The sequence below is a fragment of the Macrobrachium rosenbergii genome, chromosome 49, assembly GCF_040412425.1.
Source record: "Macrobrachium rosenbergii isolate ZJJX-2024 chromosome 49, ASM4041242v1, whole genome shotgun sequence".
Taxonomy (NCBI): Eukaryota; Metazoa; Arthropoda; class Malacostraca; order Decapoda; family Palaemonidae; genus Macrobrachium; species Macrobrachium rosenbergii.
In genome coordinates this window covers 9,374,115-9,401,614 of record NC_089789.1, presented here as the reverse complement: position 1 = coordinate 9,401,614, position 27,500 = coordinate 9,374,115, and the positions used below count along the sequence as shown (strand labels likewise).

Sequence of the window (27,500 nt, the reverse complement as noted above, 5' to 3'; positions counted from 1 at the left end):
ACTTAGGTAATAACAGGGGATGAAAGGAGAGATGAGAAGCAACTGTAGTTGTTACAATATCTCATTATGACATGAAAAACTCCAAAAGGTCCCTATCTTTCTAGTTTCTTTCTTTAAATCTTCAGCTGACAATCCCTCTTGGACAGCTAGCAGTCTATAAACCCAAGGGAAATCAGCCTGCAGAGAGAGACAAGTTACAAGGAAAGGTGATGAATAAATAAATGTGAGGGAATAGAAAATAAAACCGATAGACCCTGAATTCAGGAGACGTCAGCAGCAGCAGTGAACAGGAATGAATCTGTTCCTCGTTTAAACGTTTGGAGATCAGAAGATTCCACAACTGCACTAAGGAAACTATTCCACATTTTATTTGTAGCCAAGATAAAACTCCTAGCTAACTGTTGAATATTTCCAATCAATAATTCGATGTCATATCTTGGAAACAAATATGATTTCTTTTTATTTTGTCGCTCCAAAACCCTTGGACACTCCCTCATCATGGTGTATCAGTATGACGCTGGATAACCTCAAGACCAAATCAGAATTTATTTCAGTTTGTTGAGTGATCAGCAATTAGAGAAGTAACCGCACTTGTCTTGCAAGTCTCATTTATTTTTCAGAGATCATGCAGTATATTTTGGCAGTTATCTATTGTTTGCATACCAACGTGGGAGTCATATATAAAAAAGTCATAACTGGAATACAGCGTACATGAAATATTGGGGCAAGGTATTTGCGTTATGTCATCAGTCAAGTTTGTTTTGCCATCTTAAATATTGATGTGCGGCATCAGACGTCATGTGAGTTCATCATGTTTGTTGCATAAAATGTAGTACAACGACAAACACCCTCTACCTGACCTAGTTTTTGTTCGCAACACTAGGCAGGCTGCTGCTGCAAACAATGTGTCGTTTTGTAGTATCAGGTTTGATGCTACTCAGTTTGCTAGGGAACAAATTCATTCCTGTTCTCTGCTGCTGCTGCTGCTGACGTCTCCTGAATTCACGTGTATCGGTTTCATTAGTATTTCTTTATTTATCACCTCTTCCTTTACTTGTGTCTCTCTCTCTCTCTCTCTCTCTCTCTCTCTCTCTCTCTCTCTCTCTCTCTCTCTCTGCAGGCTGATTTCCCTCTGGAGCCCTCTTGGGTTTTTAGTCTGTTGACTCTATTCATAAGAGTTTGCAACTGAAGATTTAAAGATAGAAAGAAAGAAAGAAATGAAAATGCCAAATAAATACCTAAAAATGATTGTCTACAACATACAGAAAATTTTTCAAGTGGAAGCAAATGTCTCTGTAGTATTATTTCAAATGTAAACTGACTGTCAGCCATGTGTAATAACATACGTGCAATAACAGAGAGGCAAGTTGAGGCAAGAACAACAATGCAAATACATTTCCGGAACTTGTGGCTGCAAAAATTGGGCAATAATTTCCCAGGTCTGTTGCGTCCACTAACGTGTTTCTAATTATGGGAAATTATGAATGGCGAAGGAAATGACGAAGGAAACGTGTGCTAAAAGAGAAGGCGAGCAATCTGCATGTCATGGAGCAACAATATTTGTGTTTCTTCGAAGAAAAGGTAAAGGAACTTGGTGTTTTTTTTTTTTTTTTTTTTTTTTTTTTTTTTTGAGGACGACGACTGGAAATCTAGCCCTTGCTTGATGGAAACAAGACTAAGAAAGTGACAGGAAAAAAAAATTGTGAGGTATAAGACCTGCCACTTGAACTATGGTAGAAAGCAATTTACAGAAGTCTTCTTTTGTTTCGGAGGCCAATGAGACGGGGAATCTAATGACCATATAAATTCCAGAGGCAGAGAGAGAGAGAGAGAGAGAGAGAGAGAGAGAGAGAGAGAGAGAGAGAGAGAGAGAGAGAGAGAGAGAGGTTCCTTAATATAACAACTGTAAGACTTTGCCACTAAATACCACCAAAATCTTTCGAAAAGTGACTTGTGAAAAAAAAAAATAAATAAAAGCGAAATATCACAGACAAATACATAAAGAGAATAAAGAAGACACTTACATGCAGTTATAGGACAGATCAGTGTCATCGTCGTAGAGGTCCTCCACCTTGGCCGTGCAATACCAGTAAACTCCGGCGGCCCTTTTGATCTTCTGGCACCTCTGGCACAAAAACTGGATGCTGGGGCGTCTCATCTCGCCCGGCGCCCTCATCTTTCCAAAATTCGACTTATGTGGAAAGGGTTTGGGGGTGGGGAACAATGATCTATCTTTTACCAGGAGGACACCCGCAGAAGAAGACGCCTACGGGAGGGGCGGGGCGGGTGGAAGCCGATCCGATGGGCGTGAGGGGAAGCAAGTAAGCGCTGCAAAATAATGGGCGCCTGTGAGATGACAGCGACACCTTGCGTCTCCTCTATCCGCCGCAGGTGGTTGGTGCCCAAGCATCGTATCCAAAAGAGCCAAGGAGCGGAACTGATTCTCCCTCGTTTTCCGGGACAGAGGGAGCGGCGCTTTCACGGGATAAATTGTAAAGCGATGTTTTCAAGATCCTGAAATAACCCACTTCCTCTGGATAACCTTACCAAGTGTGAATTTTTACTTACACCAGCATAATCGTACATAAACACCGTCGTGATATTTTCACTGTTAAAAAAGGAAAATATAAAACGTAGTTGCCACACTGTTTTCACTAGCAAATTCCTTTCCCTGACTGGAACAAAATATACGTAATCACATCACATCGTTTCACATGAAAACTATTTCTTTTGCTGAAGCGAAATATGAATATATTTATATTAACATTATACCACGAACAATTTCGTTTCTCATGCTGACATATCATATACTCATAATCAAATACTTCACAAATTACACAGATCAGTCAAATACACCATTCCACTGTCCATTTCCTTCTTTTTTTCGTAGGCACATGACAAAATTAAGTTTTTAACTCAAATAATGCTATCGCGTGAAGAGAATCCTTTTTATACTAAAGGCACAAAACCCCCTTATTCCTTAAAGAACAGAATTCTTAGGATCCATTTGGTAAAAAGTTCGGGCGACCCAAACACAAATAACCACCTTGGAAACATTTCACACGCCCGGCATTCTCACGCACCTTACGCACGGGAGACAGGAAGCCGCGCGCCAATTTCGACGCGATTCGCCTTCGTGAATCGAAAGGAGTGAAGATCGCGCGGTATACATTCCACTCCCCAACTTCGCTTTCGCCTCGATCACGCCCCCGATTGTACGTAGTCGGGTCCGTTCGAGGGGCGGCGGGCGGGTGATGCCCCGGGATGAGAATGTTTATGGGAGAAGAGGAATAATAATTGAAGCCACATGCTCCGGTGTCCTTAAGTCTGTATCTCATCTTGAGTGTCTCCCTTCCCCCCACCCTCCTTCTCGTACTTAAACAGACACGCAAAAACCCCTCTCCCCCTCCTCCTTTCCCCATATTCCACACAAACACACAGACACACACACTAACACCAACACATACACAAACATGTGCAATGGCAAACAACCGGCAGATCGCTGTTGCGCAAGCGCATCATTTCTCGCGCTTGAACAGTCCTTCTGTTATTTGAAGGGTCCTTGGAGGATGTTTCTTTCATCCTGCGGAATTCATTCGATTCAGGGCAATGCCTTGTCCTTGCCTCCCCCCCCCCCATTTTCTCTCTCCACCCAGCATAGGAATGAATGGTGGTCGCTTCTCTGTCTCTTTTGGTGGCCAATATTTGTGCCACGTATTGTAAATACCGTTATCTTTCATTGCTCAGTAATAATAGACGCCATTTTCTTTTCAGATATATCAAAAGATTCACAAAGACCTCTCGAGGGGTTGTCGAAGTTTCATTAATAATAATTAATAATAATAACAACAACAACAAACACCAAGAGGAAACATTCATCTTCTTACCCTCTTTTTTCCAGCGTGGGAACCTTGTTACACCTGTTGCGAGCATAATAAAAACCACTTTGTCACCACTGAACCAAAACGACTGACTACCTTAGCGGTCATGTTTACGCGAAGCGGAGTCCATTTCCCACCAATCAGGAAGAGACATAAATATGAAGTTCAGTCAGTCACTAGACATAACAATGACCTTTTCGCGAAATCTGTATCAATGCGACTCAATTAACATACACTCGTGCATGCCACTTTGAAGTGAAGTCCAGGTAAATTTATGGAAATACAGGAAGTCAATCGCAAAATCTGATGGGATTCAAGATGTTTATAGTGATTTTCGTGGAGAGACTTACAGGTAACTTTCCTAAAATGACAAACGTGTGGCGTCTGGGAAGAGAATTATGACAGATTTCAACAAATGACACAAAGAGAGAGAGAGAGAGAGAGAGAGAGAGAGAGAGAGAGAGAGAGAGAGAGAGAGAGAGAGGGAAACTTTCGACGGCCGAAATCACTATTTCACAGAGAAGGCCCCGCGCACTGACCACCGATCACGGCTGGAGAGTTGGATACTATCCGCTCACGAAGGAGGAAGGAGAGAGAGAGAGAGAGAGAGAGAGAGACCCGCCCTTCTGTAAACTTGCCTCCCGACCGACCGACCGACACCCGACCGACCGACAAGACCGACGACCACAATCACACTGTGGTGGTGTGGCCATTCCAATGCTTAGTCGAGGGGCCTCTCTCTCTCTCTCTCTCTCTCTCTCTCTCTCTCTCTCTCTCTCTTTCCTTCTTCCTTTCCCTCCTTTCCCCTCCCCTCCCCTCCCCTCGAGGTGAGAAGGCCCTCTGTAGCCTATATAGATCTGTAACTGTTGCTGGAAAAAAAAAAGAGACGTGATATTTATATCCACTTGAGGATCATTTTCACTCCCTCACCCCAACCTCCTCAACCCCTCACACCTCCTTTCACAACCTCCAACCCCCTCTCAACCCCTACCCTTTCCCCTTTTATTCTCAGGTCAAGCTGGGGTGCAGGGGTGCAATTGGGGGGGGGAGGTGGAGAAGAGGCCAAGATGAAGTAGGAACAGTCCAAGGATATCGTAATGCTAATTTGCAGTCAGGTTTTTTTGACGGGGTTCTTAATTTTCCTTTTTTTGAAGTGGTTCCTAATTTTCCCTGTTTTGAAGTGGTTCTTAATTTTCCTCCTTTTTTAAGTGGTTCTTAATTTTCCTATTTTACAAGTGGTTCTTAATTTTCCTCTTTTTTTTATCAAGTGGTTCTTAATTTTCCTCTTTTTTTTATTAAGTGGTTCTTAATTTCCCTTTTTTCGAAGTGGTTCTCAATGTTCCTTTTTGTGAATAACCTGGTTTTTAATTTCCCTTTTTTAAGTGGCTCTTAATTTTCTATCTTTTAAAACCTTAATTTTCCTTTTTCTTGAAGTGATTCTTAATTTTCCTCATTTTTTAATGGTTCTTAATTTTCCACTTTTTTAAAACTTTTTAATTTTTCTTTTTCTTGAAGTGGTTCTTAATTTTTCTTTTTTGAAGTGGCTCTTAATTTTGCTTTTTTTACTGGTTCTTAATTTTCCTTTCTATGAAGTAGTTCCTAAATTTTTTAAAATGGTTCTCAATTTTCCTTTTATTAAGTGGTTCTTAATTTTTTTAATTTTGATGGATGCAAATTTTTCAATTTTTTTTGAAGTGGTTCTTAATTTCCCCTTTTTTTGAAGTGGCTCTTTATTTTTTTGAAGTCGGTCTTAATCCCAGCTATTTATCCTTATAATTACCCTTTTTAACTTTCTAAGGATAAAAACCTATGCCCTGTTTAAAGGAGCATCTTCAAGGGCGAAAGATAAACAAAAGGCGGAAGCCATCCAACACAGTGATTACTATTCATCTTGGAATAAGCAGTGGTGGTGTTGGGGATGATATGTCTGGGTCAATCACCCACTCCTTCATTCTCTCAAGATTAAGCATCTCTCTCTCTCTCTCTCTCTCTCTCTCTCTCTCTCTCTCTCTCTCTCTCTCTCTCTCTCTCAATTACACATCAAAAAAGCACAATAACTCACGACTTAATCTAATCTCAATTACAAAGAAATAATCAATGCAAAACTGATTGACGGTTGACTGATTCAGTGAAATGGCGTCGCAGAAACAATGGTCATCCACATTGAATCAATGAATGAATATTTCCCTCCGACTGTCATTTCCATCAGACATCAATTAACAATGAAACTAAAGATGTTTGTGGTCAGGGAGTACGAAACGTGCAGGCGCGGGTGCACGCTCACACAACCTTGACGTAATGAAAGGGCCGTATTATGTTACATTGTCTATAAATGGAAAGAAAAAAATCTCTTTGCATTACCGCGTTGACGATACTAACAGGTTCTCAGTTTAAATATATTGAGGTTGACAGACTTTCGCAAGCTGAACGGATAAAAATAATAAGTCTAACTGACTGGTAAAACATGATGAAATAAATACATTTTCATGTAACTATAAGAAAGAAATAAATATGACTTAAAACAACATATACTTTCAATGAAGGACTTCACATGCGTTGAGTACTAGCGAAATAAAAATTAACATTAAAACAAAGTTTTAGGTGCTACGTAGGCAAGAGTATTTTCTAAGAATAGTTAGTCCCTAAGTGCAAATAACATCAATCAAAATTTCCATTAAAAATTATAAATATATGACTACTCGGCCACAACAAGCATCCTCATCATTGAAATATATAACAAGAAGAACAGATGTAATCAGCAGTTCTTCTGAAAGATTACTTTAGCAAAAAGGAGAAGAAAATTGTGGGTGTTTCCCCCAAAACAAAATCTCCTATGCTGACAGCTTTCATCAAGTGACAATTGCGAACCACTTAAAAAAGAAAAATTAAGAACCACTTAAAAAAAAAAGGAAAAATGAAAAAGTTTTTTTTCCCAAACCAAAAAAGCTCAGCTTCTCAAAGAAATGCCATCAATAAATATTTCCTTTGTAAACAAATCAATGGGAATTTTCTTTGAGTGTACCCAAAGTGACGTCTGTGTTGGTTGCTCCGAGTCCAACAGACCTCATAATCACCCTCATACCTTGCCATCGCATTCGGGTTACGTTTGTTTTCTAGCATCAGGCTGAATACTGCTCAATTTGCTAGGATTTTCATCTTGGCTGCAACTAAAATGTGTAATAGTCTGCTAGTGCAGTTGTGGAGGAATCTTCTGATCTCCAAATATCCAAGCGAGGAGCAAATTCATTCCTACTCTCTGCTGCCGCTGACGTCTCCTGAATTTCAGGTGTATCAGTTTTATTTTCTATTCCTTCATATTGATTTATCTAAATTTTCCAACAACTTGTCTCTCTCTCTCTCTCTCTCTCTCTCTCTCTTCTTCTCTCTCTCTCTCTCTTTGCAGGCTGATTTTCCTCTTGGATTTAGTCTGCTGAATCTATCAATAAGAGTTTTCCGGGTGAAGATTTACAGAAAAAAAAGAAAAGTAAGTCCTGAATGTTCTCCAAAGATAGGTCACCATGTCTTATAAGATGGCTGGAAACGGAATTAATTTAATAAAAGCACAAGATCTTTTAGAATCCCGGGACAACCGAGGGACATCGAAGGACCGGAGAGAGAGAGAGAGAGAGAGAGAGAGAGAGAGAGAGAGAGAGAGAGAGAGAGAGAGAGAGAGAGAGAGAGAGAGAGGGGGGTAGAATTCTTCCGAAGAGGCAAAACATAATCCTCCAATATTCCCATTTCCTTTTCATCTCTCATCAAAGAGCGATCGCAGAGCGGATCAATAAATTAATTCTCCAAAAGCAGATCGATCACTCCTCCAAACTCAGCCAATTCGGGCCTTTAATTAAGCGAAGGGGGTTTTTTACCTCTAATATCGGAGCTCTAATTACCGGCGTCCAGTGCAATGTCCATCACTGCCAATGTCCATGAAACGGGAACGCACGTATGTGCATACATTTCCATTTTTTTATGGATGACGAAAGCCAATCGAATGGGCGTATGTGAAAAGGAAAAAATACAGTAATAAGCACATTTCTATAGCATATAATAGACTTTTTGCAACCAAACTAAATATTGTTTACCTAACTCGTAATAATACAAAATATAGCACGCATGACTAACATGCATATGTAGCCTATAAGCATACATACATACATAATGGCATTGCGGATCACTGGCTTAAGACAGGCCATACAATGAACTGGGATAAGCCAGCGATAATCTACAAGGGCAATGACTATCGGAATAGGAATTTGCTTGAGACTGTGTTTATTGATGCTACTTCCACCAGTAATGTTAATCTCCAGCCTGGATTATCCCTTGATCCTTTGTCCCTGTCTTTTTTGTTCAAGGAACATGCTGCCCAGATTAACAAACTGTAATCCCGGCCCCCTTTTGTTTTTGTATACAAGGCTCTGTCAGCTTCTTTTGTATTGTGAAATTGCAAATGTAGAATAAACTATGAAGTTACTTGTTCAAAGTCCCGGTTTTCACTCACCTTCTGACGTGGATTTTATAATAATAATGTGTGTACATACACACACACACACACACACACACACACACACACACACATATATATATATATATATATATATATATATATATATATATATATATATATATATATATATATATATATATACACGAGTATATCAATTGTTTCCTGTGGCACCCACGGGGATAGTGCCTCTATGAACTCACGCCACTACATTCTGTCCTGGGCTAACTCCTCAAGATCTCCCAAATCTCGTCTCCTGCTTCCCGCCTCATTGCCCTTAACCATGTCTCCTTTGGCCTACCTCTACCTCTTCTACCAAGAGCAACCCACCCTGGCGTATCTCGTACTATTCCCTGTCTTCTATACACATGGCCTATCCACTTCCACCGTGAGAATGTAACATACTTCATCGACCGGCTGCACCCCAGTTACTTCTCTAATTCTGTTATTTGATATCCTATCCCTCCAATTAATTCCTAATATTCTTCTGAGCGCCTTATTTTCAAATGCTAAGAATTTATTATCCGAAGTCACTGTACTGTACCATGACTCATGCCCATAAATCAAAATACTCCTAACCATTACCTTACAAATTTTGATTTTCGTATGCACAGAAAAACTGCTATGACTCCAAATATTTCTAAGCATTCCCATTACCTGATGAGCCTTCTTTAATCTTTCCATAAATTCTGTGCTCAGAGAACCATCCTTATCTAAATAAGTACCTCAATATTTAAACTTATCCACTTACTTCACAACCAAACCTTCAATTAAACAATCCTGTTCATTTTCAATATTCATATTCATGATTTCAGTTTTTCCACTATTAATAACCAAACCAACCTTTCGACCTTCACTCACTAGACTATCAACACACTCTGCATCTTTTCTGGTACCTCGCAGATCAAAACCATATCATCAGCATAATCCAAGTCAAGAAGTTCACATTTTCTCTTTTAACCCTTCTCATAACGTAATCGATGACCAATACAAACAACAGAGGAGACAGAATGCCACCCTGAATAACACCAGACTTGACTTCAAATGGGTCACTCAAACACCCATCAACCATCACTTACAAGATGTGCCCTCATGCATGTTCATGATAACCGTTACAAACTTTTCGGGTATTCCATAATGCCTCGTGATTTTTCCCATAGTCCTTCTCGAAATACTATCAAAGGCCTTTTCAAAACCAACAAAACAGACTCAACGGAGTTTTCATTTCATTTATTTGCTGCATTAAATTCCTAACTATGAAGATCTGATCACTGCAACCTCGCCCCTTTCTAAAACCAGCCTGTTCATCCCTCAGAATACCATCAACCACTGGCTCCAACCTATTCAACATTACAAAAAATTTTCAAGGCTACAGGTGACAAAGTGATTCCCCTCCAATTACCACACCTACTCAAAGGAACTTTAATGATCACATCATTCTTCCAACCTACTGGTATTGTTCCTGTCACCCATATCTCATTGAATAATATATTCAAGACAAATACTAATCTATCCTCCTCCACCTTAAACATTTCCGGGAATAAACCATCATCTCCTGGTGCCTTATAATTCTTTAACTGTTTTATTGCCTTAACTGCTACTTCTAGCCTGATCTCACCTTCATCAATATTTAAATCTTCCTGGCCAGGCAGTATATCCTCTTCTGGAGGGACTGGTCTATTAAGAACTGTCTCAAAGTGCTCTTTCCATCTATTTCTGATTTCAGCATTTTTGGTCAATAAATTACCTTCCATATCCCCTGACTGGTATATCCTTACGCTTACCAGCACTGCCACTCAGCTCTTCAATTGCTTTACATGCTATCCTTTGACTCTGACCATCATTTTTATTAATTAATTTTTCAGTGTTCACAACCTTTTCATTAACAGATCTTTTATCTCTCTTAGTTAGTCTTTTAACTTCTGAATCCAAACTCAAGTACTTAGTTCTTGCTAATTAAAAATCTTCATCACTAACAAAATGCATCTCACTCCTCAATTTTGCTTCACCTCTCTTTTTGATCATACCCCATGTTTCCTCGACATCCACATCCTTTTCCCCAATCTCAGTCTCCTTCCGATATATATATATATATATATATATATATATATATATATATATATATATATATATATATATATATTCCTATAATAGGATACAGTTACGTGTAATAACACCAATTTGGACCCGCAAACATTATATATCCCTAGTCCTAACAATAGCCCGTTTGAAACATTTCTAAAAATAAACATCACTAACATGTACACATATATACACAGACAAATACCTCTCTCCTCTATTAAAAACAAAAGACTAAGTGATAGTCTTATTCAAAACACAGAACACACACACACACGAACATTTTCTCTATCTCTAACAAAGCCCATCTGAAACAGAACCGTATTAAAACCGTACGACAGGCAATACATAATAGTGCGCATGCGCGACAAAAGGCCGGGTCTGAGAAGAGACCCATTCCCGTTTGTATTCGCCGTTAAAGAGAACCCGTTTATGTTACATAAGAAAGACCGAAAGATCTTTTATTTGTCATTCATTTGCGTCATTTGTGTTACAGGACGCTTTTGTTCCGATCACCGCTTCGAGGCCTCTTCAAAAATGGAGTGGAAGTGGGGGAAGGACCTTTTCCAGACGTCCCGAGCGCCGCGCCCAGTGTTGCCAAGTAAGCTGGAGTGGATCACAGTGTTGCCAAATTCACCGGAATATGTAGACCAGGTCATTCAGTGTTGCCAGGTAACAGGTGAGTATAAATGCATATCTTTATTTGTGTAAATACCTACTGTGTCGGGAAAACAAACATTCGGAGGAATTTTACTCATATATAAAAATGTACCCATATATTTCTCAGAATTATTACATTTATACACCCCTTCTCTACTACCGGTCCTGGGAAATAGTTAAATATTTAATGGAAGGAATTGTCGGGGTATAGTTTCATTTAAATAACAAGATGCCCATCACGGTCTCTTCGCCATAAAAAAAAAAAAAACATATAACGGTTCAACTAAAACCACAAAAGCGGTTCTTTCATTTGCTTCACGTTTCTAATCATGTGACGAATTACAAACCAATTTAGCAAGCAGACCTAAGTATGCTGCTACTTAGACGACAATCAATCACACGCCATGTACGACGATGGATTAAAATATTCAATCAGTCACCCTACTCAATTACCCATCAATCAATGAACAGTCAAACTGAATGACGATCAATCAATCAGCAATTTGACTGAAGAAATCTCAACCTTTCAGTCAATCTAACACACATTCTGAAATAAATCGCCATATGAAAATACATCAGGTAATAAGCAAAAATGGAATAAAATAACTACGGAAATACTTGATATGACCAAAAGATTATAGAAGTTGGTACACATCCCAGACCCAGACAAGAGCCAACCAGCCTAACTTAACAAAGTGCCTCGGCTTCCTAATCCGAATTCCAAGATGACCAAAATACAAGGCATATCTTCCCGCCTCCTCTTTATCTCATACATACGAAACGGCTCTTCAAGACTTGCCAAGATATGACCGACCACTACTACACCATAGACTCTTGAGAACTGGGAGTAAGGGTGGAGAGAGAGAGAGAGAGAGAGAGAGAGAGAGAGAGAGAGAGAGAGAGAGAGAGAGAGAGAGCAGTCAGCTCAAGGATATCCCACCAAGGATGATCAAAGTACGTTTCTTGCAAGATAAAAGAAAACTCAAGAGAGAGAGAGAGAGAGAGAGAGAGAGAGAGAGAGAGAGAGAGATCCGGTTGCCTTTCTCTTTATCGTGTGTGAAAGTATGTTCACCTTCTTTAGCCTGTGACAGACAAGTAAATAAAAATGATGTACATTTATTCCCGCTTTTAACAGCGGGAATTTCTATCGGGAAATATTTAAATAACTTACTTAAAGTGGGTACTGGCTTTAAGCGATAGAGACAGACTTATAAACTAAGAGAAGAATACATGCAGTAACATTAAAAAATGACAGTGCTAATGTGAAGCCACATCAATCTGAGAACAAAAATGAAATTAAGAGCCGCCCTTAGCACGTAATAACATGACACAGCTAAAAGAAAATAGGAAATAATATAAGACAGATAAGCGAAAATGACAGTGTGACAGATTTTTAATGAGATTTGATAAAGCAAAGTGACAGCGCAAAAAAGGTGAAAAAGTGCATAAACACGTATTCAGTTCAGGGCAAGTTGACAATGAAACAGTTAACATGGGAATAAAAAAAAACATGATTATTCAAGAGCACGATGAAATTTCACCTTCCCAAGAGTGCATGAAGATAAAATCATATTTGTAGGGCAGAATGCAACTGAAGTGATGACGTGTGGCCTTAAACCAGGTTTCTTTGGGAACAATGACACTAAAACAGGTAAACATTTGCATTAATGTGTGTAAATTTAAGAATGATATGAAACAAGTGAAAAATACGCCGAAGAGCAATCGAGTTTCATGTACAGCGTAAAATGCTGTGTGAGCCGCGGCCCGGTGGTGGCCTGTCCTATAGCGTCGCCAGACGCACGATCATGGCTAACTTTAACGTTAAATAAAATAAAAACTACTGAGGCTAGAGGGCTGCAATTTGCTATGTTTGATGATTGGAGGGTGGATGGTCAACATACCAATTTGCAGCCCTCTAGCCTCAGTAGTTTTTCAGATCTGAGGGCCGACAGAAAAAGTGTGGACGGGCAGACAAAGCCATCTCAATAGTTTTCTTTTACAGAAAACTAAAAATGTTATGTGTGTGTGTCTATAAAGTTACTCAAGAACAAAGACAGGACGAAATCGATGACAAAAATTTAAAAAATATGTTGTCTATAATTTATATCTATATAATCATATATATATATATATATATATATATATATATATATATATATATATATCAGAAGATATACGACTAAAAGTATTGAGATAAAAAGAAATACGCAAAAATATAACATTATCAAAACATAAAAGTTCCCTCCAATTGTCAGTAAAATCTACCAAAAGACAACATTGAAAATATCACAACTCCACTGACAGACTTAACCCCAACACATTAAAACAAGAGCAGCAACAACAACGACAATAATAATAATAATAATAATAATAATAATAATAATAATAATAATAATAATAATAATAATAATAACAGAGAGGAAGCGAGTTCGCATAACCTCATTTCCGAAGCCATTACAAAAATATACATTCCACTCTCCGAGAGTTTCCTGCTGAGGGTCGCACTAATGGCGGTTCCACAATAGGGGTAGGTCTGAAATATGGCGTAATAGGAATCTCAATACAAAATCTAATAGAATTCTTACGTGGTTACAAACGCCCAGTCTCTCTCTCTCTCTCTCTCTCTCTCTCTCTCTCTCTCTCTCTCTATCTGTCTATACATACATATATACATACATACATATATATATGCATATATATGTATGTATATGAATGTATGTATGTATGTGTATATATATATATATATATATGTATATATATGAATATATGTATGTATATGTAATATATATATATATATATATATATATATATATATATATATATATATATATATATATAATCAATGCTTCTAAACGTCCTTTAATATCAATTCGCTCTACCTCAGAAATAATATATTTTCATATATGTTACCGAGGAATTTTTTAGTTGATAATAAGTTCGTCGTCCCGTGGGCTCGAACCAGCGAAGGACAAGAACTCAGGACTACAGTGGACGCATTTAACCAAAGCGGGCAGCTGGCCACTGTAGTCCTGAGTTCTTGTCCTTCGCTGGTTCGAGCCCACGGGACGACGAACTTATTATCAACTAAAATTCCCGCGTCCACTATAGTCTGAGTTCTTGTCCTTCGCTGGTTCGAGCCCACGGGACGACGAACTTATTATCAACTAAAAAATTCCCCTTCGGTAACATATATGAAAATATATTATTTCCGAGGTAGAGCGAATTGGATATTAAAGGACGTTTGTAGCTTACTGATTGTATATGAATTACGGTGATGTGATAAGAAGTCATATATATATATATATATGAAAATATATTATTTCGAGATAGAGCGAATTGGATATTAAAGGACGTTTGTAGCTTACTGATTGTATATGAATATATATATATATATATATATATATATATATATATATATATATATATATATATATATATATAGATATATATATATATATATATATATATATATATATATATATATATATATTCATTTCAATATCAATGGCAGGGCAATTCTACAACTTTCACCAGCGCAACTCCTAGAGAGAGAGAGAGAGAGAGAGAGAGAGAGAGAGAGAGAGAGAGAGAGAGAGAGAGAGAGAGAGGATGCAAATGATATTAGGAAAAACAGTGTCGCACCTCTGCAGAAAACCAACAGAACCAGGGAACACCGACGAGAGAAAGAATGCCAAGGATACCTATGACTTGGCCATGCCCGTATTCATGACTGTGAATACATCATAATCAAATAAAGAAAAAATTACTGTGAGTTCAAAGAGCAATCAGATGAGAGTAACAAACATTTGAAAACAACAGGTATGACGCAATACAAACAATGTAAATAATAACAATTACAGGAGATTTTGAATTATTATAACATGAAGCAACAAGGATTTATTTCATACATAAAAGTTACGTGTTTTCTTTACAAAATTCTACTTCAAGAAAATCTACATTCCAAATACATGGAGAGAGAGAGAGAGAGAGAGAGAGAGAGAGAGAGAGAGAGAGAGAGAGAGAGAGAGAGAGAGAGAGAGAGAGAGAGCATAAAAGGTCATTTTTTCTTTACAAAATTCTACTTCAAGAAAATCTACATTCCAGATACATGGACTACGTGTGAGAGAGAGAGAGAGAGAGAGAGAGAGAGAGAGAGAGAGAGAGAGAGAGAGAGAGAGAGAGAGAGAGAGAGCATAAAAGGTCCACGGTTTTCTTTAAAACATTCTACTTCAAGAAAATTTACATTCCAAATAAATGGACTGTGTGTGTGTGAGAGAGAGAGAGAGAGAGAGAGAGAGAGAGAGAGAGAGAGAGAGAGAGAGAGAGAGAGAGAGGCTCGGATGACAATGCTGTTGCTGATATTTATCAACCGATCATCACTTTCACGTCCATTAACCCCTCGTAGATGATGGACGACATTCAGTTGCTCTCTCTCTCTCTCTCTCTCTCTCTCTCTCTCTCAACTTGAGATAGACGCTATATTAGCGTAATAACCTTCACTCAAAGGACAAGAGGATTACGCCAACTACTTCCCTGAGATGGGCAGATTACATCCAACCCACAAGGAATTTGAGAGAGAGAGAGAGAGAGAGAGAGAGAGAGAGAGAGAGAGAGAGAGAGAGAGAGAGAGAGAGAGAGAGAGGTATTCAGAACGCCACTCAACACAGAAGAAAGGGTCAGCCGACAGGGCCCAACATATTTGTTTATGTAGTTAGGCACAATATAAACACTGTTCGATTTACATAATTGAGAAACAGAACCCACCTACGGGCCTTCGCTATGAAAAGGGAAGTTGTCGCGGGGTTTCGGTGTTAAAACACACACACACATATACATATGGTCATATTTTCTCTTCTATGCAATTTCCATTGAAGTCAATGGTATTATTTGAAGAGACTATCTTTTCATTTAGACTGATTCAGTTTATTCAGAGTCTAAATAAAAAGATAGATTCTACAAATAGTGCCATTGACTTCAATGGAAATTGAATAGCAGAGAAAATATGCCCAAAGAACATACATATATATATATATATACATATATATATATATATATATATATATGTATGTATGTGTGTGTGTGTGTGTGTATATATATATATATATATATATATATATATATATATATATATATATATATATATATATATATATATATATATATATATATATATACGATTTCCTTTGCCTACAATCTCAGCATTCTTTATGAGGAATCGACAATATTAAATTAATAAACCATCAAACCTGAAACGGAGTTTCAAGCTACAACGGAATCCCTTTACTCGAGAACTGTCTCCGTAAGCCCCATGCAATTGAAACCTGGGCATTTCCATTCACTTCCAATTCATTTGCACTATGTTACTCCTGCACCTCCACCTCCTCCTCCCCCTCCTCCTTATCCCTTCCCAATTGGCCCGACGAACGAACGGCCTCCGGCTGAAAGCGGCTTAATTTAAGCAGCGCTTTGCTTGACCCTTCAGGGGCCACAGCCCCCGAAATTGTTTGTCGAGACCGCTTACCGGTGACTATATAGAAGGACTGACGCAAAGGGCGGACTGGCACATAGGCCGTAAGTCATTAACAGAACGACTTATAGATAAGCGTCCTGACGACGAGTCTCCTTACACCGGGACTTTGAAAAGCACAGCTAGGAAGACTTAGAAGGCTCCAATACAGTGGTTCATCACTAAATATGAATGATACTAATAAATGGTTATTAAAATGGAATTCAGCAAATGTCGCTCGATGGGAATATTGTTTACGTACTGCGGTATGGCAGAATTCGGTCACGCAAACAACGTAAAAAAATTTGAGGTTACTAACCAAGCTTAGTTTTATTATTATTATTATTATTATTATTATTATTATTATTATTATTATTATTATTCAGGAGATGAACTCTATTCATATGGAACAGGCCTACAGGGGCCATTGACTTGAAGTTCACGCTGCAAAAGAATATGGTGTTCAATTGAAAGAAATTACAGAAGATAGTAAGAAATACAAAAAGAAGATAAATTAACAAATTAATAAATAAGTAGATAAAAAATTAATCAAGTATTAAAGTACAAGGTGAATCGTTTTAGGGTTGTGGCAATACCAAATTTATTCACACAAAGTTAGTTAGAATATAACACTCTAAATCAAATTCAGTTTCACACATTAAATAAGGTTCCTCAAAATTTCAACCCAGTTTCTGTACTTTCCATTTATCGTCTTTTGACAGAACAACGCTTGCGATTCCAAGTTAATCATTAAGCTGATCACTAGGACGTACTCACCTGCAACAAACACCCTTGAGAGGTCAGAAAACTTTTTTCGGAGTTCAAGTTCGATTTATGCACTAAAATCCAACATTTCCTAACTTGACATTATTGTGAATTCCACGTTTATCAACAACTTGAAATAGCAATGGAAATCGAATATAAAGTTTAGGCCAAAGCACAAGCACTGGGACCTATAAGGTCATTCAGCGCTGGAAAGGAAATTGAGAGTAGGTAGGTTTTAAAAGGTGTAACAGGAGGAAAACCTCGCAGTTGCACTCTGAATAATTGTTAGGAGAGGGTGGATAGCAAGATGGAAGAAAGATAATATGAAAGGAGGTACAGTAAAAGGAATGAAAGGGGCTGCAACTCGGGGCCGAAGGGACGCTGCAAAGAACCTTTAGTAATGCCTACAGTGCACCCCTTGAGGTGCACTGACGGCACTAACCCCCTACGGGGGCTCTTGAGAGAAAATAACACCATGGCCCAGTTAGATAAAACAGCAGTACAGCCATCGATAAATTCTTATCAGTTGAAGGTCTTTGGAGAAAAGCTGTCTGTCACCAGGACATCGTTGTACGTTTTATCATGCGGAAACTCTTGAGCAATTGACGCATCACCAGATAAAAATAAAATGAATCACACCTTCGTCACACTGCTTCATGAGTGGCACTGCTTCCGTGTAACCACAAGGAAATTCATATTATGACAAGCACTGCGGAAAACGAAAACAATTTAACCTATAACAAACAAGAAAGAATTAATTTTTTACTTATTTCAAACCTAATAAAAAATACTTCGCCGGGAAAATAAGAACAAAAGGAAACTAAAATGAAAAAGAAAGAAATCAGAACTACGATTATAAAAAACAAAAACAAAAAATATTAACCAATAGCTAAGAGGTATACGTCTACTCTTCCATAAGTATAACCTAATACATGAAAACCTCCCTTGAAAAAAAAATAAAAATGAACCTAAAATGAAAAATTAAAAAGAAATCAGTACTATGGTTGTGGAAAACAAAAAATTATATAATCAATAACAAAGAAGAAAGCACCTATTCTTTCATTATAATAAACCTAACGCATACAAATGTCGCTTGAAAAAAGGAACAAAAAGAAACCTAAAATTAAAAAAAAACTAAAACCAGCCAGGTACCTATTAACCGCTACCTTCCTACCTTCCGAGCCCAACTTCCTATATGATCTTCGCCCGTGTACCCCGACACCCTATTCGCACATGAACTCAGAGCGGAACGGCAGTTTATTGTTTTAATAAACAAGCAGAAAGCAGAGCGAGTACACCCAGCTCGGTCTTCTACCCAACTTTTTATTAATAAAAAAAAAAAACTTCCTAGAGCCAGAGGGTACACGCACAGGGGGAGGGAAAAGTTATCAGCTGAGACGCCGTGCCGAAATTACCTGACGCAGGGGCCCTGTCCCACCTCCCGGGGAGGAGGAGGAGGAGGAGGAGGAGGAGGAGGAGGAGGAGGAGGAGGAGGAGGAGGAGGAAGAAGAAGAAGAAGAAATAAGACGTCAATAATGCGTACTACTAATGATGAATAAGGCACGCTATTCAGTACGTGTAAGAGGACAATTCATTCCTAATAATAAAACAATGCATGCACCTCCACTAACACACATACAGGCACATGCACATATACACACACATATATATATACTGTATATGTATGTATGTATACTCATCAATGAGAGAGAGAGAGAGAGAGAGAGAGAGAGAGAGAGAGAGAGAGAGAGAGAGAGAGAGAGAGAATGCATTGAGTGAGTAAGGAATATATTCAAGTGTACGATACCCTATGTAAAACATATAACCATCATGCATTAACTTTCCCTTACATTAAACCAGTAACAACAAGGGATGAAACAAAAACAGAAAAGCCTAGCAACCACAATCAAACAGACAACGTAAACAAACATTACCAAACAAAACCCAAAGAAAGCAAAAGGGTGCTTGGGTGAGCCCTCAATCAGCGAGAACCCAAATAAATACACAACATCTATCTAAGTATACCGTTCTCTTCTCTTTTCTCATTCATCTTTCAGACGGCTCTGCTTCTACGTCAGAGACCGTAATAAATGAACTCCCATGTCAACACAAACTTTCTACATGGCTTTGTCTTCCTCGCGTACGCTTGACAAATTTGAAGAATTGTTTTGACAAGTTTTACGTATTTTTTTTCAAAATTGATAAAGCGATAAAGCGTACAGTTTAATCTATTTTTATTGCATATAAACAAACATAATTCTGGTGGGAGATTTGTACTTATTCATTCTAATTCTAACAAACTCTCTCTCTCTCTCTCTCTCTCTCTCTCTCTCTCTCTCTCTCTCTCTCTCAATTCACTTCTATTTTCATTTAGACATTATAGACATAAAGTTTGGGTACTCTTCTTTGTACTATAATTCATTCCATTTCAATGTTGTGTACCAGACCTCCCCCAATTCTCTCTCTCTCTCTCTCTCTCTCTCTCTCTCTCTCAATCCATTTCATTTCTATTTTCATCTAGACGTTACAGACATAATTCAGGTTCTCTTCTTGTACTTATTCATTTTCTTTCAATGTTGCGTAACAGACCTCTCTCTCTCTCTCTCTCTCTCTCTCTCTCTCTCTCACACACACACACACATACACAGAAAGGCACACACACACACACACACACAGAAAGGCACACATTTGAGCAGGTACTCTAGGGAAGCTCTTAAAAGCCTCTGGTAGAGCGCTAATTGCTCTGTGGTCTTGGCAATTCCCATCATTTTCTTTTTTTTCCCTGCCTTTGGCATAACAAGGCCTCCTGAACCAGACTATCGTCAGGCAATTCTCTTCCTCCCTCTGCGTGCGTTCCTGCCGTTGCTTTTAGAAGGATATGCTGACTGGAATTCTGAAAGGAATTTCATCCACTTTGTTTTGCTTTTTTTTTTCTGGTACTTTCACTCTGTTGCGGTCAGTTTCTTCCTGGTTCTCTCTCTCTCTCTCTCTCTCTCTCTCTCTCTCTCTCTCTCTCTCTCTCTCTTCTCTCTCTCTCTCTCTCTTCTTTATATAAGGGCTGTATTATGTCCTGGGGAAGGCTGCTTTACATTACTTTCATTTGAATGTTCGGTCACTCTGAATAATAATAATAATAATAATAATAATAATAATAATAATATTCTACAGTTATGGATTTTTAAATAACAACAATTTAATCAAGACACTGTTAACATTTTAGCAGCAATAATAATAATAATAATAATAATAATAATAATAATAATAATAATAATAATAATAATAATAATAATCTCCCCATGCCCAAGAAACGTAAAAGACCAACACACCGACCAGAGAGAGAGAGAGAGAGAGAGAGAGAGAGAGAGAGAGAGAGAGAGAGAGAGAGAGAGAGAGAGGGGGGGAAGGTTGCAAATCAATATTGCTAAAGCAGTAGCAGGAACAACATCAATTGCCAGGACTCAGCGTCCGAGTCCACCGGCCATTTACTTAATTAATGATAGGGATATATAACGTATTATTATACTCTCCCCGCGTTCGTACCCAGACTGCCTCTCTCCTCCAGGATTCCCCTCTAGTATCCTACGAGGGGAAGGAAGGGGAGACGAGGGAGGGGGAGCATATGACAGGAGAAAGTGGACGACACCTTTATTAAAGTATCCAGGCGGGAAGGAATTTTATTATAAGTACGCCATGTTAAAATATATAACATAGCCTATCCTGAATATGTTAGGGAAGTTTTTTGGAAAAGAAATAACGCCTATTTTTACGATACTTATTTCTTCTTTTTTATTAAACGCTCTATTAGATATGCTAGAGCTTATAATAGATGCGTTAGTGTACTCTGCCAGATAAAACGTATTTGAGAGAGAGAGAGAGAGAGAGAGAGAGAGAGAGAGAGAGAGAGAGAGAGAGAGAGAGAGAGAGAGAGAGAGAGAGAGAGAGAATTTATGTTACAGTTGGTTACCTACTGACAGTTAAGTATGCACACATACAAAAATAAATTAAAAATAAAATTGTATTTTTCCTAGGTACGAACCTACGCCTTCATATGCAGTATAGACTTCCACTGCGCTTCGCGTAGTACACACACACATACAAAACTAACGAGTATTTTTTTTTTAATCTCTTTTATTGTTAAAAAACCAGCAAGGTTTTAGAAGAGTTTGGAGGGACATCCAGACGAAAGATCTATAGCCTCCAATGATAACATTTTTGATTGTTTATGCCAACTACCATCGTAACGATTATGGGCATTACGACGTATTAAATAAATGATTAAATACGACAATAGATACTTTCTTGCTTTACACTACGTATATTTTGGTTGCTGGTTTTAGATCATATCATATGCAAGTGGGTGTGCCAAATTATATTAAGTTTCATCCTCCAGTATTTTATGTGTATGGGGTTGGTATCTCTAATTACTATTATTATTTTCATTGTGGATTCTCTCTTCTTTCGTTCTTCCTTTCTTTCTTTCAATCTTCAGCTGAAAACTTTCATGGACAGAGTCAACTGACTTATATATAAAACCAAGAGGGCTCTAATCAACATGTAGGGAAAGACAAGTTAAAGGAGAAAGTTACAGAAAAATAAATATGAGGGAATAAAAATAAAATATGGAAAAAGATCGAGATCATTAACTAGCAACTAAGCTTCCAAGGAATAAAATACCCACAGAAGAAAAAAAGGGAAAAACAGAAGGAGGGGCAGAAGAAAAATGACATGAAAACTGATGTATAAACAAACAGAAGAGGAATAAACAAAGTACACATCATAAACCCACTTCCTACGAAAGCGTCCTTCATTGAGGGACTCCAACGACCCGTTAAACAATTTGGCAGTCAGAGGAACGAGGCCCAAAGGTCAACCTCCATCCCAGACAGGAGGATGACGAGGCTGATGAGTCACGGCGCTCGGCACTGAGGGGAAGATCGGTTGAGGGTCAGCTTTTCCCCTTCCCCTCTTTCTCTCTCTCTTGTTGGCTTCCCCTTTATTTCATACACACACACACACACACACACACACACATATATATATATATATATATATATATATATATATATATATATATATATATATATATATATATATACTGTATATATATACATATACATACATATATATACACACACACACACATATATATATATATATATATATATATATATATATATATATATATATATATATATATAGAGAGAGAGAGAGAGAGAGAGAGAGAGAGAGAGAGAGAGATAACGTTCGCATTTTTTCATCTCAGAAGGTGGCCCGTTTCCAAGCATTCATAAACCAGGATGAGGTTGCTGGCCCCAAGCCCTATCCGACTGGGTGTCCTAAAGACAAATGTGACGACGTTGTCTGGCTACATTTCTGGGCGGTCACCCACCCAGGCAGTGACCAGAGCAGGCAGTGACCAGAGCAAGCTTTTCCCATCGTACTGAACGTGTTACTGTCATCGGGTGTTTCCTATGAAGACAGTTGCGCTCTCTCTCTCTCTCTCTCTCTCTCTCTCTCTCTCTCTCTCTCTCTCTCAGTAGGGATTCCCCCCGAAAACCAAACAACAAATTGCAACCCTGTCAGCATCAATCTGGTCAACGTCATTCTGGCTGACACCCTGAGGCTGACATCATGACACGGCCAATTCATCCAAAACTTAGGAGGGACATCCATGCATACACACATTCGGATGTGGGTGACCTTGACACGTTCCAATGACCCCCCCAACCGCCCCCCTCCCTAAAAAACCTCCACATCTCTTGAGCCCATGCTAGCTCTTTCATTCGTATGATTCCTTCAAGATTTTGCAAGAAGATCTTGTGGATTTGTTCTATTAGGCTCTGTTCCTAAAATTGCATAAGGGTAAAGGTATGATTAAGACAATTTTACCGCTACTCTTCATACTATTACTGAAACTTTTGCTGGAATAATAATAATAATAATAATAATAATAATAATAATAATAATAATAATAATAATAATAATAATAATAATAATAATAATAATAAAATCTTAATAAGACACTTAATAATAAAATCTTGAACAGAACAGCATACAGAGTGACATTCTTTTTCAACAGAATAATAATAATAATAATAATAATAATAATAATAATAATAATAATAATAATAATAATAATACAGTAACCCTGAAAAATCAGTGATCAGAAATTATAGAGAAAGCTCTCTTTATAAATTGAATGCAATTGATGCAGCTATAATAATAATAATAATAATAGTAATAATAATAATAATAATAATAATAATAATAATAATAATAATAATAATAATAATAATAACAACATCTTGGAAGAAGACCTCATTAAAGGCAAACTTCGTTCAAAAGAACGGCATACAGAGTGCCATTCTTTTCAACGAAATAATAATAATAATAATAATAATAATAATAATAATAATAATAGTAATAATTGGAAGGGTTGTACAGGTGTAGATACGAAAACTGTTATGAAATATGCAGATCTGCCAATGAATCCTCCTTCGATAACAATATAATACTAAAATATGATTACATAATTTCAGCATACAACACGAAATATAAAAACGTTGCCAAAACCCATAAAAGTTAAAAATATTCTATACATTTGGAAAAAAAACTTCCACCAGCAAAACACTACCAAACTAAGCCCATTCTACCATTCAGAGATATCGCATCAGCATAATAATAATAATCATAATAATAACAATAATAACAACAATAATAATAATATCCTTTACTTCAGCTCTGGGCCATGTACAGAGATAAACAATGCAGAAACAACACAATACACAAAATTACGACACACGGGATAAGAAGTTAAAATAATATACCTGAGAGGTTAACCGGTACTATACACCCAAACAGATACACCTACACAAAACACATAACACTAAGTATCTTGATACACATAAACCTACACACACACGCACACACACTATACACATTTTAAAACTGCATCAAGACAAATCACTGCCAATCTCTCTCTCTCTCTCTCTCTCTCTCTCTCTCTCTCTCTCTCTCTCTCTCTCTCTCTCTCTCTCTCTCTCTCTCGATTAACGCAACAATCATCCTAGAGAGAATAATTCCTGAACACTGAAATGATATAAACAGCTGCGAGCCACTTCGACCAGAAATGATTTTCTTCCATCGCAAACACAAAGATCAAAATGGATATCCAGACGTGTGTGGGACCCGAACGATTCTAGTAAGTGTGGACTTGTCGTGGATAAATGTGTGTTTATCGTTCTTGCTCAAATATGGTATATGCTTGCAATGTCTTCCACCGGTGGATTGCATTTGCAAGGGATATACGATGCTCTTAGAGGAAACGAAGAAAGTGTATTTATCATATGCAGGTTTAAATTAGGTTCCAATTAGTTTTCAGTAATATAATTATTATTATTATTATTATTATTATTATTATTATTATTATTATTATTATTATTATTATTATTATTATACGATGAAACAAAAGTGTACATTTGTCTTATTCAACTTCAAATCAGGTTTGAGTAAGTTTTCATTATTATTATTATTATTATTATTATTATTATTATTATTATTATTATTATTATTATTATTATTATTACCATACGAGTAAACAAAAGCGTACATTATCTTACTCAATTTCAGATCAGATTTGAGTCAGTTTTCAATATGATGATGATGATGATGATGATGATGATTATTATTATTATGACAGAAGCCCTCTTTTAGGGCAGTGTTACTGAAAACAGTTAATGTTTCAATGACATTAACCTTGTACAGAGCCTTCTCTATTCTTCTTATTATGTTCTGGTATAAAAAATTTCCAAATGGCATGGAAAGATATTCTTCTTTCGTTGTTTATTATTATTATTATTATTATTATTATTATTATTATTATTATTATTATTATTATTATTATTATTATTATTACAAAATAAAACAGCTTCACAATACAAAAGGTGCTCCACTGAAGGATGAGTACTTCACATTAACAAAATGGAAAATGCTCTTTTTTTACTGGAAGGTTATGGTAATAAATCGTATGTTGTTTGAGCTTCTTCCAAAGAGATAAATGCGTAATAATTCGTATGATGAAAACAGCGAAAATCAAGCATACTTCTGCAATCATGCTGTTCAAGGAGAACCTCAAACAGGGAAAACTAACATTCGATTCATTAATTTGTGATCTTTTTTTCTGGAAAATTTATCTATGGAAAATATATGTAAAAATGGATTATTATCAGTTTAAAAATTTATAAAGAATGTCAAGCACAAAATTAAGTCACTGAATTCTTCAACCAAAGAAAACAAATTACTCAGTAACTCCCAAAAATAATTAAAAGATATACTGCCAATTACCATATTAGTAAATCATCAAGGAAGTTACATATTCACAATGAAAGTACTCATAAGTATTTTCGAAAGTAAAAAATTGATAATAACACTAACGCTAAAGATTCCTCTATTTCCCATTTTTACTTTCTGTTACCTCTTTCGAATGATAAACTTTGGAAGCTTGAATTTCAAGTCAATGGCTCCTGTGGACTTGTTCCACCTGAATAGGGTTCACCTTTTGAACAACAACAATATAATAATAGTATAAAACGATAAAAAGAAAAACATCAATAATATGAACCTAACCAGCTACCGCAACAACACCGAATACAACTAAGCAAAAATTCAGAACAACAAAAGATGCATTAAAAGCAAAACCAATCTTGTTTACCGGTCCTTACACATAACATGCAAATGCCCTTCCAAAAATTCAAGCCTAAACAAAAGGAAACCAGTTCCTGACAACATTCTCAGGATTCTTCGATCTACGAAATTGCTCTTGAAAAAAAAAAAAATTAAACTACAAAAGTTTGGCAGCATCAGCTGTCAGGTCTCTTCACTTAAGGTTGTGCTCGAACAGAATAAAATGTGGGTTAATTTACCCTGGTACTATATTACAAGCAAGACCTTCATGACAACGATTTCTAAAATAATGATGATGACGATGCAGTCAAATCACTACAGCTGATGCTAATCTGTTGGCGGCGTGTCACAGAGAGAGAGAGAGAGAGAGAGAGAGAGAGAGAGAGAGAGAGAGAGAGAGAGAGAGAGAGAGAGAAATACATCTTACCTTTAAAAGTTCCAGGATCAAAAATATGTCATTCGACTTCCAAATGAATGGTGTATAATGTAACGTAAAAAGCTATTGAGAGGTTCATTATTTTATTCCGAAGACCCCTTACTTCAGCATATCAGAGAGAGAGAGAGAGAGAGAGAGAGAGAGAGAGAGAGAGAGAGAGAGAGAGAGAGAGAGAGAGAGCGAAAGCTTGTCACATAATTGTTTTATTCCATAGCTTCTTACTTCAGCATCGCTGTGAGAGAGAGAGAGAGAGAGAGAGAGAAAGAGAGAGAGAATACATATAAGTTAAGCAACATGCAAAAGAAGGTACTGTACAGAGAGGGATACGGGCAGTAAACGACATTTAAAAGCTCGAAAACCACACAGATAATGCACACCTAGTGAACATCACTAAGCCGCCTACAAGTATAAAACAATGAGTTCACCACATACCATTAATCTGTTACCAAATTAATACTTCTGTGAAGGATTCATTAACATAAAAGAATATAAAATCTAAAAAAAAAAATTTCAAATATTACTTCAATACCTCTAAAATAAAAAAAAATCAAAAAACAAATACAAAAACCTCTACCATACGGAAACTCCAATCAGCCAACCACTACCCCAGCAACGAAGCAAAATTAAAACTACTGTTAATTTTCGTATAAAACAGAATCACTCGTATCCTAAACGAATTTAGCGTAGCTGGGGAGGGGAGAGAGAGAAGATGGGTTAGGGTCCTGTGCATGGAAAAGGAATAATCCCTAATGCAAGTTAATGAGCCTAATCGACGGACGAACGCAAACAACAACAGGGCGACAAAAAAGAAAAAAAAATAAAATAAAAAACAGTTCTTGCTGCAAAACATTCGGGCGCGTGGAATTTTTCCCCCACCCAACCCAATAAGCTGAAATCTATTTCCGAGCCAATTATTTGCAAAATGAATCTCGGCTTCCCATCTCTACCCACACGAACAATAATAATAATCATCGTTGTCATTTCAGGCAA

General features: G+C 37.3%; 1 protein-coding gene across 2 annotated transcripts in view; it reads right to left on the bottom strand.

The window, feature by feature from the left end:
• LOC136832072 (abnormal cell migration protein 10-like) overlaps positions 1 to 27,500 on the bottom strand; it is an 891,193-nt gene that overhangs the window by 640,224 nt on the left and 223,469 nt on the right. The window contains exon 1 of one of the 2 annotated variants that reach the window (XM_067092686.1): positions 2,025 to 2,794. The exons of the other annotated variant lie outside the window; for it this stretch is intronic. Coding sequence (XP_066948787.1) covers positions 2,025 to 2,176 — 152 coding nt within the window. The 5' untranslated portion in view covers positions 2,177 to 2,794. Of the gene's footprint in view, positions 1 to 2,024; positions 2,795 to 27,500 lie in introns of those variants that run through there. 2 annotated transcript variants of the gene reach the window in all.